Source organism: Ananas comosus, linkage group 15 (genome assembly GCF_001540865.1).
Source record: "Ananas comosus cultivar F153 linkage group 15, ASM154086v1, whole genome shotgun sequence".
Classification (NCBI taxonomy): domain Eukaryota; kingdom Viridiplantae; phylum Streptophyta; class Magnoliopsida; order Poales; family Bromeliaceae; genus Ananas; species Ananas comosus.
Genome location: NC_033635.1, coordinates 1,064,963 through 1,077,905, shown reverse-complemented (window position 1 = coordinate 1,077,905; position 12,943 = coordinate 1,064,963). Strand labels below are relative to the sequence as shown.

Below are 12,943 nucleotides of genomic sequence, written 5' to 3'. Positions count from 1 at the left end.
ATATATGCAGAAAATTATAATGATTTTAGATTAGTTAGAGAAACTGTCGTGAAATGAGAGAACAAAAAAAAAAAAAAAAAAAAAAAAAAAAAGAAGACTGCACAGTTTTTTTTTTTTAAGGATTAGTTTGTTGGTATTTTTTCTTTTTGGCCGGGGGTGAGGCGGGGAGATAAGAATGATGAGTGATGATAGATAGTGTATTCTAGGTGCATTGGATATATATGAAATAATATTTGAATGTGGAGTAGCTAGGGCTATTATACTCTTATGAGTATAAAGTTTTTTGCACTCATACATTATTTTTAATGTTGGGGTTTTCGAATCGACGATTCATACCGTTAAACATGATCTAGAATATTTAAAATTTCTAGAAAACAAATTTTGTAATTTTTTGAAATCAATATAAAGTCCATCAAGTGGGTATAAAATGATCGGTCAAAATCAAACAACATCTTAAAAATGGATGATTAGATCCTTCAATTTAAGATCGGAGTTATTGATCTTTATTTAGGTAGTGAATAGAATTTTTTATCAAAAATTCAACATATTCCGACTCTTTTACACCATTAAACTTGCAAGTATCTCATACCGGCTGTTAAAATTGTCAATTTTATGATCAATTATCTCATACCGGCCGTTAAAAATTGTCAATTTTGTAATCTTTTGATCGTAAGGTAAATTATATCGAAAAATTATAAAATTTGATTTCTATAAATTTTAAATGTTCTAGATAATGTTTAACGGTATAGATCATCGATTCGGAAACTCTATCATCGAAAACAACTTATGAATACAAGGACGATCGTACTCATAAGAGTATAGTAGCCGGACTCTTGAATGTGTAGATATTTTTATTTTTATTTTTTTGAATAATATCATATTTTTGGTTTGATACATAAAATTATGTATTAATTGTTATTCTCTTTTAAGCTTTGTTTCGTTCAAAAACTAAATTTTGGGGATAACATTTATAGTTTCGAGAATAAAAAATATTTTTAATATAAACTAGAACAATAATAAATTTATATTCGAATTTATCCAGAAATATTTTGAAAGATATCCAAAAATAAAGAGAGAAATGACGTATTTATTTATCTATTTATCCAAAAATATTTATCTATTTACTTATCTATTTATATAATAAAATGAAGAAAGGAATATTTTTTACAAAAAACAATAGACATGAACCAGAACAACGTATTCCATCATCGTTTATTGGTGTTTGGGTATAAATAAAAAATCTCTTTTGTTCTTCCAAATATATCCCTTAACCAAATATAGCCATAAAAATGATAAAGAAGAGTGAAAGGGTAGGAGAGAGTGGAATGATAAAGAAGGGTGAAAGGGTAGGAGAGAGTGGATTCTTAGGAATAGCAAAAAGATAGGAGATGGTGGAGTGAAAAGCGAGAAGACAGGATAAATCAAATAATAGCCCTATTTTAAAGGATACTGTTAAATATAAAAATATTTAAACACCATTCTCTAATAGCTTAAACTTTTAGAATATAACGGTTGTTTCATATAGGATCAGAGCAGGAAGTCTTGAGTTCAAATCACGCTAGACTCCTAACATATTAATTTCCTTCCATTTAATTCTAGCCCACGTTATGGGCCGACTAAAAAGTCTCGAACCCGGACGTGAGCGGAAGTTTTAAATATAAAAATGTTTAAACACCGTTCTCTAATAGTTTAAGCTTTTAGAGTATAACGGTTATTTCACAAATACGAAGGAATAGCTCTTTAATGAGTTTCTACCATTAAATTAGGAATATCTTCTTATTTTGAGAATATCCTCTAATTGATCACAACTTTAAGAATAATGAAGAATAGTGAAAAGGTATGATATACAGTTTATTAAAATGTTACGTAAAAAGCGAGACAAAGGATCGATAAATTAAATAATAGCTCTATTTCAAGGGTAGAAAGAAAAAACCGTCAACAGTTATTTCATAATAACTTGAAATAATTCATTTGGATCCAAATATATTTATGTCAAATGCAATTGTAATTGGCAGAATACAAGGGGAAAAAGTTTTTTTTTCAGTTATTTTGTTATAAAATGCAGCCTTAGTGTTTTATTATATATATTTTTTTATTAGGCTGGTTTTTTGTTTATCTTTGAAATTAAAAATTTATAACGAATTTTGACTTTTGTCAATGGAGATTGAGCATATATAATAATATTATTTTTGCTGTGAATATTATTTTTGTGTTGTCTTTTGTCGTTTGCTTACTATGAAACATCATTTCATTTTCTTTCGTAAGTTCCATAATTGAATCTCTTATACCATTATCTAAGCTTGAACAAATACATACACTAAACTTTGTATAAATACATCAAATATGTTTCATAGTACGCAAACCTCCCACACGAGGACGATTAATAATTTTGAACGCACTATAGATATTCTGTTGAAACTTCACTCTCCAGAGTATACAAATGTGTATGAGAGAGAGAGAGAGAGAGAGAGAGAGAGAGAGAGAGTGCGAGGAGTGGTGACCAGTGAAAATGAGGATAATAAATTCGAACTTTGGATATTTTTTTGAAACTAAGAGAGCTCAGTACTGACTCTACAATAATATTATCAAAATTAAGAATAATTTTATTACTATAAATGGTTTTTTGTTTTGAGAAAAAAATAGTAAACTATCCACTTCATTTATTAATAGAAAATAAATTCAACATCGATAGTGAAGACAGTCAGAGCCTCCAAAAAATAAAAATAAAAATAAAAATAAAAATAAAAATAAAATTGAATAAAGTACAAATACAAAAAAAAAGAAAGAAAATAGCAATTCAATGAAGCGCCTTCCATGAGCTCAAAAGTTGATTGATATTTTAAAACAGAAAAGTCAGATTGTGAATCCTGTCTTAAATGATTATGTTATTCCATTCAATCTATATCGGCTATCAGAAAGTGGACAGAAGTGTAACTTTTTTGAAACGCATCTACAACTAATTAAAAACAGCATGAATGGTTCAGAATTGGTTTTACAACTGGGGATGAAATAATAAGCCAATTTAATATTGGTGCTGATGCATGGATGTATTGTGATAATCTTGTATGTTCCAGATTTGGTACACGATCCCTGTGCATGGACAAGCAGTTTCCGGGCCCAGGATCATCATTTTCAATAGTTGTAAGAGCCAATAATAATTTTGGACACGTCGAATTAATTGCTTGTTTCATTTACTCCCAGTAGTTATCAGCTTCGAGAAGAAGCAGATAGAAACAGTATCACTGTTCGTCTTTTTGGGCTCAATACACTGAAGCAATCACTACCACTCGTGCGAGCACGCGTGCGAGATCGTTGTTGGGATAGACCACAGCATGTTACCACCGCGTAATCCAGGACGACATTGTTCCACAATCACAAAATAAACATATATTTTTTAAAAATATGCTATCAATAATTGCGAGAGAACAATGTTATTAAATGTTTATTCTTATCGTATTTAGAGGAGGATTCTCAAAATCACAAATTTAAATAAAACTTAGGTGGTGTGGATAAACATTCAATGGTCCCCCGACGTAGGTTGCAGCGCTATTCATCAGTCAATGACTCTTGAAAACAAAATATGCCTCATCTATCATTGGCACTTTTTATGTAGTATTTTATTAAACAATACTAGTTTATATAGCAAAATCTAAAAACATATAATTTGAAAAAGCACGGCAGTAAAAGACTTTTTCATAACTTTTTTTTTTTCTACAGCAAATTCAGAAGACGAAAAGTTCGACACATATTTGCATATGTCGGATGTTAGGATAACTGTAACTATAACTGTAGCTAAATGCAGAAACAAAATACCGATAAATATGAATTGCACGTGGCAAGGACCAAGCCGACTCCACGTCCCCCAATGCACATCCACTCGTATTATAGGACCAAATCGATCCAAGCCTACTATCAATGCCAATTGGGCTTAAATGGGCCCTCCGTGCAATTACTATATTTGTTTTCATACGCGATAATTCCCTTTCCTTTGGAAAGCAACAGGTTGGCATATCTAACGTACAAGCCACCGAGAAATTATTGTCTCCACCAAATGCATCCGTATATCTCATACACCGCATGCATATTTAAAAATTAATACAATAAAACATTCTCTTCCCTAGAGAGAGAAACTAAATTCTCATTGGGGGGAGAATCTAAAAGAGTGAGTGTAGTGCACGGTGAACCGGGTGCACGGAATAATTTCCGAGGCCACTCTGTGCTCGCTTGATCCTATTCGTGCATTTTTAAATTTATCCAGCTGCCTCCATCAAAGAGGGAAAAAACCCCCCTACATTGGGCCCAAAATGCGGGCCCACGATTGAGAGGGCCGGCAAACCGAGCCCACGTGGTCCATCGTGCGCCGGACCAGCTCCCCCATCTACCCGCTTCTCGAGGTAAGGTCGAAATCAATGCCACGTGGCCTTCTCTCGTTGGAACATTTGATCTACCGAATAGTAATTGGTTGGATAAAGGTGGAGATCCATCGAAAGGTTATTCGTGGATCGGTGCTAGGGATGCAAATGGATCCGGATTGGTGGAGCTCCGTCTCGATCCGCTCCGAATGGGGTGGTAAGTGGGGACAAAAAATATAAAAAAATATAATCCGTCCCAAATTCGCCCCGATCCGCCAAGTAAATGGAGCGGGAGATGGGTGACTCTTTTCTTCCTTCAATCCATCCCGATCAGTCAAAAATCCGGCTCCCGCCCCAATCCGCCCCGAATGGAGCGGTAAGTGGGAGCCAAAAATTAAATGAAAAGTAACTCGCTCCGAATTCGCCCCGCCCCGATAAGAAATGGAGCGGAAGGTGGGGGAACTCTCCCGCCCCGGATCCACCCATTTGCATCCCTAATCAGTGCGGAGAGCTAAAAAAAAAAAAAAGAAAAAAAGGAAAAAAAAGGAAAAAAAAAACTCCTGGACCCAATATTGGGATTCGGGCTATGTTCTGACATGGGCCAGATAAGTTATAGCCCATTTAAGTTGTGCAAATCGGCCAATTTGGCCCATTTACAAATGTAGGCCATCGCCTTATAGCAAACGTTGAAATAATACTAAATGATCAGATACTTATTCAAGTGATTTAACATAGTCATAAGTAATTCATCGGAACTAAAATTTTGATATTTAACCGTCTAAACTACCTTGTCTAGGGGGGATATATTGTCCAAGCCTTTTGTTTACACAATTATGCGAGCAAGGACTATTAACCAATTAAAATAAACAATATTCCTTCAATAATAGCAAACCCACGAGAACAGCATGCACATGTGATATTGCAATAGTCATATTCCATATAGAAGTACAATAGTTAATATTATAATATAGAAACACATTTGGTACGTTATTATTTTCTAGTAATAAAATAAGTAAAAGCCAACAACAAAGCATGATGCTCTTGGGATTTATTCATGGCAAAACAGTATTACTACAGTATTATAAAATGATAAAACTCTCATTTAGTATAACTAATAAAAATTGTGATGTAGATCTATTGGAATACGCAACAAATTAAAGAAAGTCTCCTCATTACTTAATATCTGTTGAAAAACGACGATCTAAATTTCCATTCAGGGGATTCTGCTTTATAATTATTTCTTTGACCTATACCTCACCAATAATTAGTAGTCTCTATTTGTTATTGCTCGTAGCAGTCCCCTCTAAGAAAGAGCTATTTGAGATTAGTCAATATTAATGTTTTCGTAACGGGTTTAGACTGAGTTTTAAGCCGAGTTAAATTTCAAAATATATAGCCTAGCGACCGCTATCCGGAAAGGTCAACAAAGAGAATATGAACGCTTAACTTTGCTTACAGGTTACTTCGCAATAACAAGTAATTAATAATTAAAAATTAACATCAACATTAAATAAATAAATAGATAAATAAGTAAAAACAGAAAATTAAAATTAAAGTCTTTAAAAAAAGCTTGAACAAAAATTGGAACGGGTCGTACCATTCCGGCCCACCCGGCCCATGTAGAATCCTGCACGTGACCAGCCACGTGATCCTCGTGGCTTAATTCTGCAACGGTGCCCAAATAAATAAACTTTTTTTAAAGTAAAAAAAAAGAGAAAAGAAAAGAGGTGAGCTCACCGGAAGTGACCGCACCCTCAGCTGGTTTCTAGACCGGCATCCCTCACCTGTCTCCTTTGACGTCCGCATGTCCCACCAGCGTCAGCACACCCAATTAGAACGAGGAAAATGATAAATACACTACTATTTTCCCCCTCCCATCACTTTTTTTTAGAAGGAATACTTCAAAGTTATAATTTTAAGCACCATCTACATAGTTTCAAATTGATTTAGATTTTATTTGAGATTGCGGTGAGAAAGTACGTTGAAAAAATATCCTGTTTGTTTCCGTACGTAATATTGCGTTCTGCATATTGCGACGAGTCAGTTACGATATATTTTCTGCGGTCCCACCGGAGAACGCAGAAGCATATCCCTATATGCTTTTTCCTCAACTCTATTTTATCTAATAACGTTATATAGACCTCAATACCAAACTAAGCCTTATAAAGCTTAGCTTTTAGTAAATGTGCATTAAAATAATAAATTTTTTTGATTACAATCAGATAAGTTATAAATTTTATAATTAATATTCAAATTTTTTTTGGTACAAATGTTGGTTGTTTAGTGTTTTAGTAATTTAATAGAACCAATATAATTGAAAATACGTTGTTAGTAATTTTATTCAATACTATTAAATTAGTAATACAAAATTAATGATATTTTGATTAGCGTTATATTATTGGTCTAACTAGCGAGTCTTGAGCTTCTAATTCTGGTTTGATCATTCTTGTAGTTACTGGTGGAGTTAGTGAATTTTTAAGCTCGTTATATATTGTTCATATTTTATAAAATATCTTGTAAAAAAGAATTTTAGGGGAGTGGTGCAACTCTCAAAAATAAGGCGTATGTTTATCAACGTACTTACCGAATAACGCAATCGCAGATTCGCAGCGAAATAAAAACCGAGTGGGCCCGCTCCTCCGATTTCATCGCACGCGCGAATTGGGGGCGGTAACTTCACCTCATAATTAAGCTACGACCATCATTAAAATAATGTAGGTACGAAGGGGCGATTTCTCCTTCGCCTTTTACCTTCCCTCCTCGTTCAATTTATAAATAAAAGGAGGTGGAATTGGAAGAGAGAGAGAGAGAGAGAGAGAGAGAGAGCGAAAAAGGAGAATTCCGAGGCGAAGTAGGGTTTGGAGTCTCCGATCCTTCGATTCTATTCGAGGTGATTCGAATTTGTAGCGGTTTGTCTCGATTCTTTTTATGGTTTGGGTTTGGAGGTAGGTGGAGGAGAAAGCGAAGGTCTCGTGATTGGTAGGTGGGGAATTTTATTCCGTTTGATTTGATTGTTTTGTGATTACATTGATTTGGTTTGTTAATTTTTGTAGTTTAATGTTTCAGTTATGGTTGGATTTTATTTGATTCTATTGTAGATGTGCTAATCTTCTGAATTCGACGTGTTTTTGGCAGTGAATTGTATGATGATATCGGTAAACTTGTTCGCGTAATCTTGTTTTTGTATGTTATGTTGATGCGAAGCTGGGAGAGGGGTCGAATTGAATTAATGATCATATGATTGCTGCAAAAATGCTTTTAACGTTTGGTTATTGATGATTTGAGAATGAAAAGATAGTGGAGCGTGTTTGGTAAGTAGAGTGACGAGGAGTATTAGGAAAAGTATTAAGAAATTTGGAATTATAGGTTTTTAATCTTAGAAGGCACAATTTTAAGGTGGTAGAGTGATGAGAAGCTGTTGGATGTTTCCTTCTGTTGTTGTAGCTTCGGTTAGGTTCTATTATGATGTGAAAAACATGGTGATTTTTTATTTCTAGAGTAGCTCTTGGCACCTTAATTGGAATTGAGAAGTGTTTTGGGTAACATAACAAGGCTTCAGAGTTCAGAAATGTAACTTTGTTAGAACTGATTACTAGTAGTTTGGGTTGGAAACAAAATTTGGTTTCTCGGATATCGGTGACTGGAGTTTAGCTTTTCTCTTATTGTTATAATAACTTATGTTAAAATACTATGGTAAAGGACCATGTTTATCTTCTTATTGTTGCTTACAGGTTTCTTGTGCTTGGCTTACTCCGTCCGCAACTTGATATCCTAGCATTTAGGAAATGGCTTTTGCATCGTCAATTAATTGTGTTGGTTCTACCAGTCCACAGCAATGTGGGCTGCGTCAGAGTGGGGATCCACATTTCTGTCGCTTTAATCGTTCAAAAGTGAGCAGACATGAGAAGAGGGCTAGAACGGGATCGCAAGCTATGGTTGTTAGATCTGTCTTTGTCAGTCCAGAGATAGAGTTTTCAAAACCAGATTGGAAAAAGCACTTCCAGGAGGATTTCGATAAGCGATTTAATTTGCCTCATTTGAGGGATATTCTTGATATTGAGCCAAGGCCAACTACTTTCTCCTTGAAGAGAAGGTGATTTCACCCTTTTCCTTCTTACAATGTTGCAACTCAAAGTTTGGGGTATATCAAAAATTGATCATTTATGTTCTGCCAATTGCTGCTTATACAGTTATATGTAATCAGGAGCTAGACCTCTGCTTTGTAAATATTGAGCTAGACATCTGCTAATTGAAGCACGTTGGAGACAATATTCTGTTCTTCTAACAATTGTTATGTTCTTTGATGGTTGTGACAGAGGTCCTATAAACAATGGTAATGGTGCACCAATCAATGGATGGAACGGCTATGTGAATGATGATGACAGGGCCCTTCTAAAGGTCTTCTTTAGATCACAAGTTCTTCAATAGTTGATTCGTTTGCTGTTAGTTTGGTGCATTGTGAACACAACTTTCTGTTTATGCAGTCCACTGGAGATTATTAACATTTCTTTCATATTGATACTGGAAAGCAGGTTATTAAGTTCGCTTCGCCAAATTCTGCTGGAGCGGAGTGCATTGATCCTGATTGTGAATGGGTTGAGCAATGGTACTTATATATGAAGCATTAAAATTTTGCTAGTCAGTTTAATTCATTTTTTCTTCCTAATAAGACACGAATTATGCATGGAACATGTGTTGGTCTCCTAGACTTATCCTATGCTGTTATCCCATATGTGGTTACAAAGCATCATGCGAAGTTTTCTCCATCTCATTTCTTTTGTTGTTCGTTTCTATACCCATTGATAACTTGAACTATGCTCGCGGCCTTTCTGGTTGAAGTAACAGAGATTAAAAATATATAACTGGCAGAGTCCTTGATATCCTTTTCAAAATTAATTTGTCTTGCTTCAGGGTGCATCGTGCTGGGCCTCGTCAGCAAATATACTTTGAACCTGAGGCTGTAAAAGCTGGTATTGTCACTTGTGGCGGGCTCTGTCCTGGTCTCAATGATGTCATTAGACAGGTTAGTTGCCACAATTGGAAATTACTTTGTATAAAATATCTTCGCTTTAACAACCATTTTCTTTTCTGCTGCACTTCACTCAATTCACTGCAGCCTAACAGAGACCTAGCTATTCATTTAGCATTTGTAGCTTGTAATTTTGTTTCCTGATTGTACGATATAGATTTGGCATTTTATACTAGCAGTTTCCAATTAGGAACTGCAAATAACTTCTCTGAAAAACATGTTTTAATTGTCCTGACTTGGTTAGTTTAAAGACTATTGGGTTCAAGTCCCTACATACAAAACTCCAACAAAAATAGTGATCCATGAAAATTTGTGTAATAAACTAGAAAGATTTAAAGAATGTATGATCATCTTTTGATGTTTTTTTGCTTTGAAATTTTTTTGATGCATGTACATGATTTCTTAAATAAACTGATGTCAGTATGATGTTATAAATACATTACATATTAAACAAACCAAGGAAAATTATCATAGCACATATAGCAATTAGATTACATGCCATAAGCTAATATATGATACATCAAGTTGACCATGGTAATAGAGGGGATATAACTCGGCCAGATTAAGGACCAACTCAGGGTCCGAATGGCCAGACTTGAGTGATTCAGCTGTTTTCTAAGAATGGTTCAGAAAGAAAGCCTACTTTGCTCTCTCATTTTAATATTCTCTTGTGGTTGCAGATTGTGCTCACCCTTGAAAAATATGGCGTTAAAAATATAGTAGGAATTCCATTTGGTTATCGTGGATTTTTCGAGAAGGGCTTGTCAGAAATACTGGTGAGAACTTCTACTTTTTGTCTGTTGAATGGAGATTTGGATGGTCATACTCTCTATCAGTATTCTGAGTTATTTCTTCACTTTCAGCTTTCACGTCAAGTTGTCGAAAACATTAATCTTGCTGGTGGGAGTTTGTTGGGTGTTTCTCGTGGAGGGGCAGAAATTAGTGAGATTGTAGACAGCATTCAGGTACGTATATAATTATATTATGAATTTCCTTCTCGTTTTTAGACAGCTCTTCTACAATTCACGGTCATATTCCGAATATTGATTCCCTGCTAAACTGCAATCACATGATAGTTGTCACTTTCACATTTCAGGCTAGGGGAATTGATATGCTTTTTGTACTGGGTGGAAATGGCACACATGCAGGGGCTAATGCAATACACAATGAGGTATTCCTTCTTTGATTGGTAAAAAACCAAGTTTTCAGTTGAATCACTTTGCTGTTATAAACTGAATTTTGTAAATTCTCAAGTGATGTCAACCACGCCATCTGTGCTTTATACTTGAAATCATCTAAGTCACCTGCATGCTTATATCTGCTTTCTTTTGAAGCAGTGCCGGAAGAGAAAACTGAAAGTGTCAGTTGTTTGTGTGCCAAAGACCATAGACAATGACATACAGCTAATGGACAAGACATTTGGTTTTGATACGGCCGTAGAAGCAGCTCAACGGGCAATCAATTCTGCATACATCGAGGTAAGAGTTCCCTATACTTCTTAGGTGGCTATTTTGCTGTACTTCAGAACTTGTGTTAGAGAGTTTTACTTGTATACATCCTTGCAAAACCAAGAAGATGCTGTGAATTTTCTTGTTGATGAGTTTGTTTGGCACTCATGTAGGCACAAAGTGCTTATCATGGCATTGGACTGGTCAAGCTGATGGGAAGAAGCAGTGGATTCATTGCCATGCATGCATCACTTGCTAGCGGTCAAACAGATGTCTGTTTGATCCCAGAGGTATATTGTAATCATGTTCGTTTACCCTTTTCCTCATGAACTATGACTATCTGTTCTAATTCAGTAACACTCAAATGAAGGTGCCTTTTACTTTAGAGGGACCAAGTGGGGTCTTACAACACCTCGAACATTTGATAAAAAGCAAAGGATTTGCTGTGGTTTGTGTTGCTGAAGGAGCAGGACAAGTAAGAGAATATTCGAAAAATTATGCCTTTAAATCTGTGTAGCCTATTTCTTCTTACAAGAATTTTGTGCATTTTATTTTCATCTATTATAGTATACAAGAATGCTTTTCTACCATCTTCTGGTATATAGATTGTAAATTTCTATATAATTTCTTTTAGGCTGTTTTCTTTAAGCCATTTATATTTTCAGGAGCTGCTGCAAAAGTCAAATGCAACAGATGCATCAGGAAATGTTGTTCTTAGTGACATTGGAGTTCACCTTCAACAGCAGGTTCGTCTCTCATTTCCTCTAACCATGTTTCAGTATAGGTAGAGTATTGAGCATGGCTCTTTACCAGGAGAAAAAGTAATGCTTAAATAGCAAAAGAGTTGGGGGGTTTCTATATGTTGAATCTGATTTTCCTCTTTATTGGCCATTAGAACTTTGCTTGTTGAGTAAACATTGAACGAGGACATGGATTTTCCAGTGTACTTTCTTTAATCCCTTTTTTTTTTGAAACCTGACTTGGCAATATGTTTTTATGCGGTGTGGCGATCAAGTTATCATACTGTACTCTCTGCATAATTCTATTCTAAATATCAGGATGCAACTTTTGTACAAATTATTAGTAGATATGCCCATATCTGTCATACCTGATTACCTTCTATTAACAATAATACTATACTTTTGGTGGCAGATCAAAAGACATTTCAAGGAAGTAGGAGTCCATGCTGATGTGAAATACATTGATCCGACCTATATGGTCCGAGCAGTCCGTGCCAATGCATCTGATGCTATCCTCTGCACCGTACTTGGACAAAATGCTGTAAGAATCTCTTTAGGGAGCCGTATCAAATTACTAATGCTTCTGAAGAAAAAGTAGAACTTCTGTATAGTATTGTTTTGTTACGGATAGCTCTTGTCATATGGTTTTGCTCATATATTTCCTTTACAACATATAAACATCTTCAACGTTGGCATTTACATTTCTACTTCTAGGGTGCTATAAATGGACTAATGATCGCCAAACAAAATGTTACTACAGGTTCATGGTGCCTTTGCTGGGTTTAGTGGCATTACAACCGGCATATGCAACACGCACTATGTCTACCTACCCATTCCCGAAGTCATTAGATCTCCTAGGCTGGTGAACCCCAATAGTCGGATGTGGCATCGTTGCTTGACATCTACTGGTCAACCTGACTTCCTTTAGTTTTTCCCAGAGACATCCCTACAATCTCTTGGATTCGAGTGAAAAATGCATACCTTCTTCTTTCACACAGGTTCTTCTCCATGGAAACATTACTTATTCATGTAGCTTCTGCCTCCATGGCCAAATTCTTACTTAATTTTAGTAGTCGCAAAAATTATCCCCATCTGCAACGATGATGGGAGAGACTAAATGAGGGCCCTCCTTATACAGCATTTTTGTGTATTTGTAATACTAATTATTCAATAAGGGGGCAATATAATAACTAGACATCTGCAAAAGGCAGATGCACCATTTTTGGCATCACATAGTGCTTGTATATGAAAGTGCACAATAAATCATGTTAATATAACAGTAAATCAGAATTGTAACCGAGCACTTGAAGAAAATCTATTGGTTGTGTTTTCTATCCTTTTCTGTTATCTGCAGTTTACATAGCTGCTGCTGCT

The 12,943-nt window shown here is 35.3% G+C and overlaps 1 protein-coding gene across 3 annotated transcripts; it reads left to right on the top strand.

Moving 5' to 3' along the window:
- On the top strand, positions 7,079 to 12,905 carry LOC109721829 (ATP-dependent 6-phosphofructokinase 5, chloroplastic-like). 3 transcript variants are annotated; one of them, XM_020249630.1, is made up of 14 exons: positions 7,079 to 7,242; positions 8,084 to 8,445; positions 8,669 to 8,750; positions 8,885 to 8,958; positions 9,264 to 9,375; positions 10,062 to 10,157; positions 10,245 to 10,346; positions 10,478 to 10,552; positions 10,719 to 10,859; positions 11,003 to 11,119; positions 11,200 to 11,304; positions 11,495 to 11,575; positions 11,982 to 12,110; positions 12,330 to 12,905. In XM_020249630.1, the coding sequence occupies exons 2-14, from the start codon at positions 8,138 to 8,140 to the stop codon at positions 12,495 to 12,497; spliced, it is 1,590 nt and encodes a 529-aa protein (XP_020105219.1). In that variant the 5' UTR covers positions 7,079 to 7,242; positions 8,084 to 8,137; the 3' UTR covers positions 12,498 to 12,905. The 3 variants fall into 3 exon arrangements, with proteins under 3 accessions (XP_020105219.1, XP_020105217.1, XP_020105218.1); XM_020249628.1 differs by having other exon boundaries at positions 7,079 to 7,331; XM_020249629.1 differs by having other exon boundaries at positions 7,079 to 7,335.

Coding starts and splice junctions, on each gene's coding strand:
- LOC109721829 (XM_020249630.1), top strand. CDS start 8,138: ATGGCTTTTGCATCGTCAATTAATTGTGTTGGTTCTACCAGTCCACAG. Junction 10,553..10,718: donor CTAATGCAATACACAATGAG/GTATTCCTTCTT, acceptor CTTTTGAAGCAG/TGCCGGAAGAGAAAACTGAA. Junction 10,860..11,002: donor TCAATTCTGCATACATCGAG/GTAAGAGTTCCC, acceptor GCACTCATGTAG/GCACAAAGTGCTTATCATGG.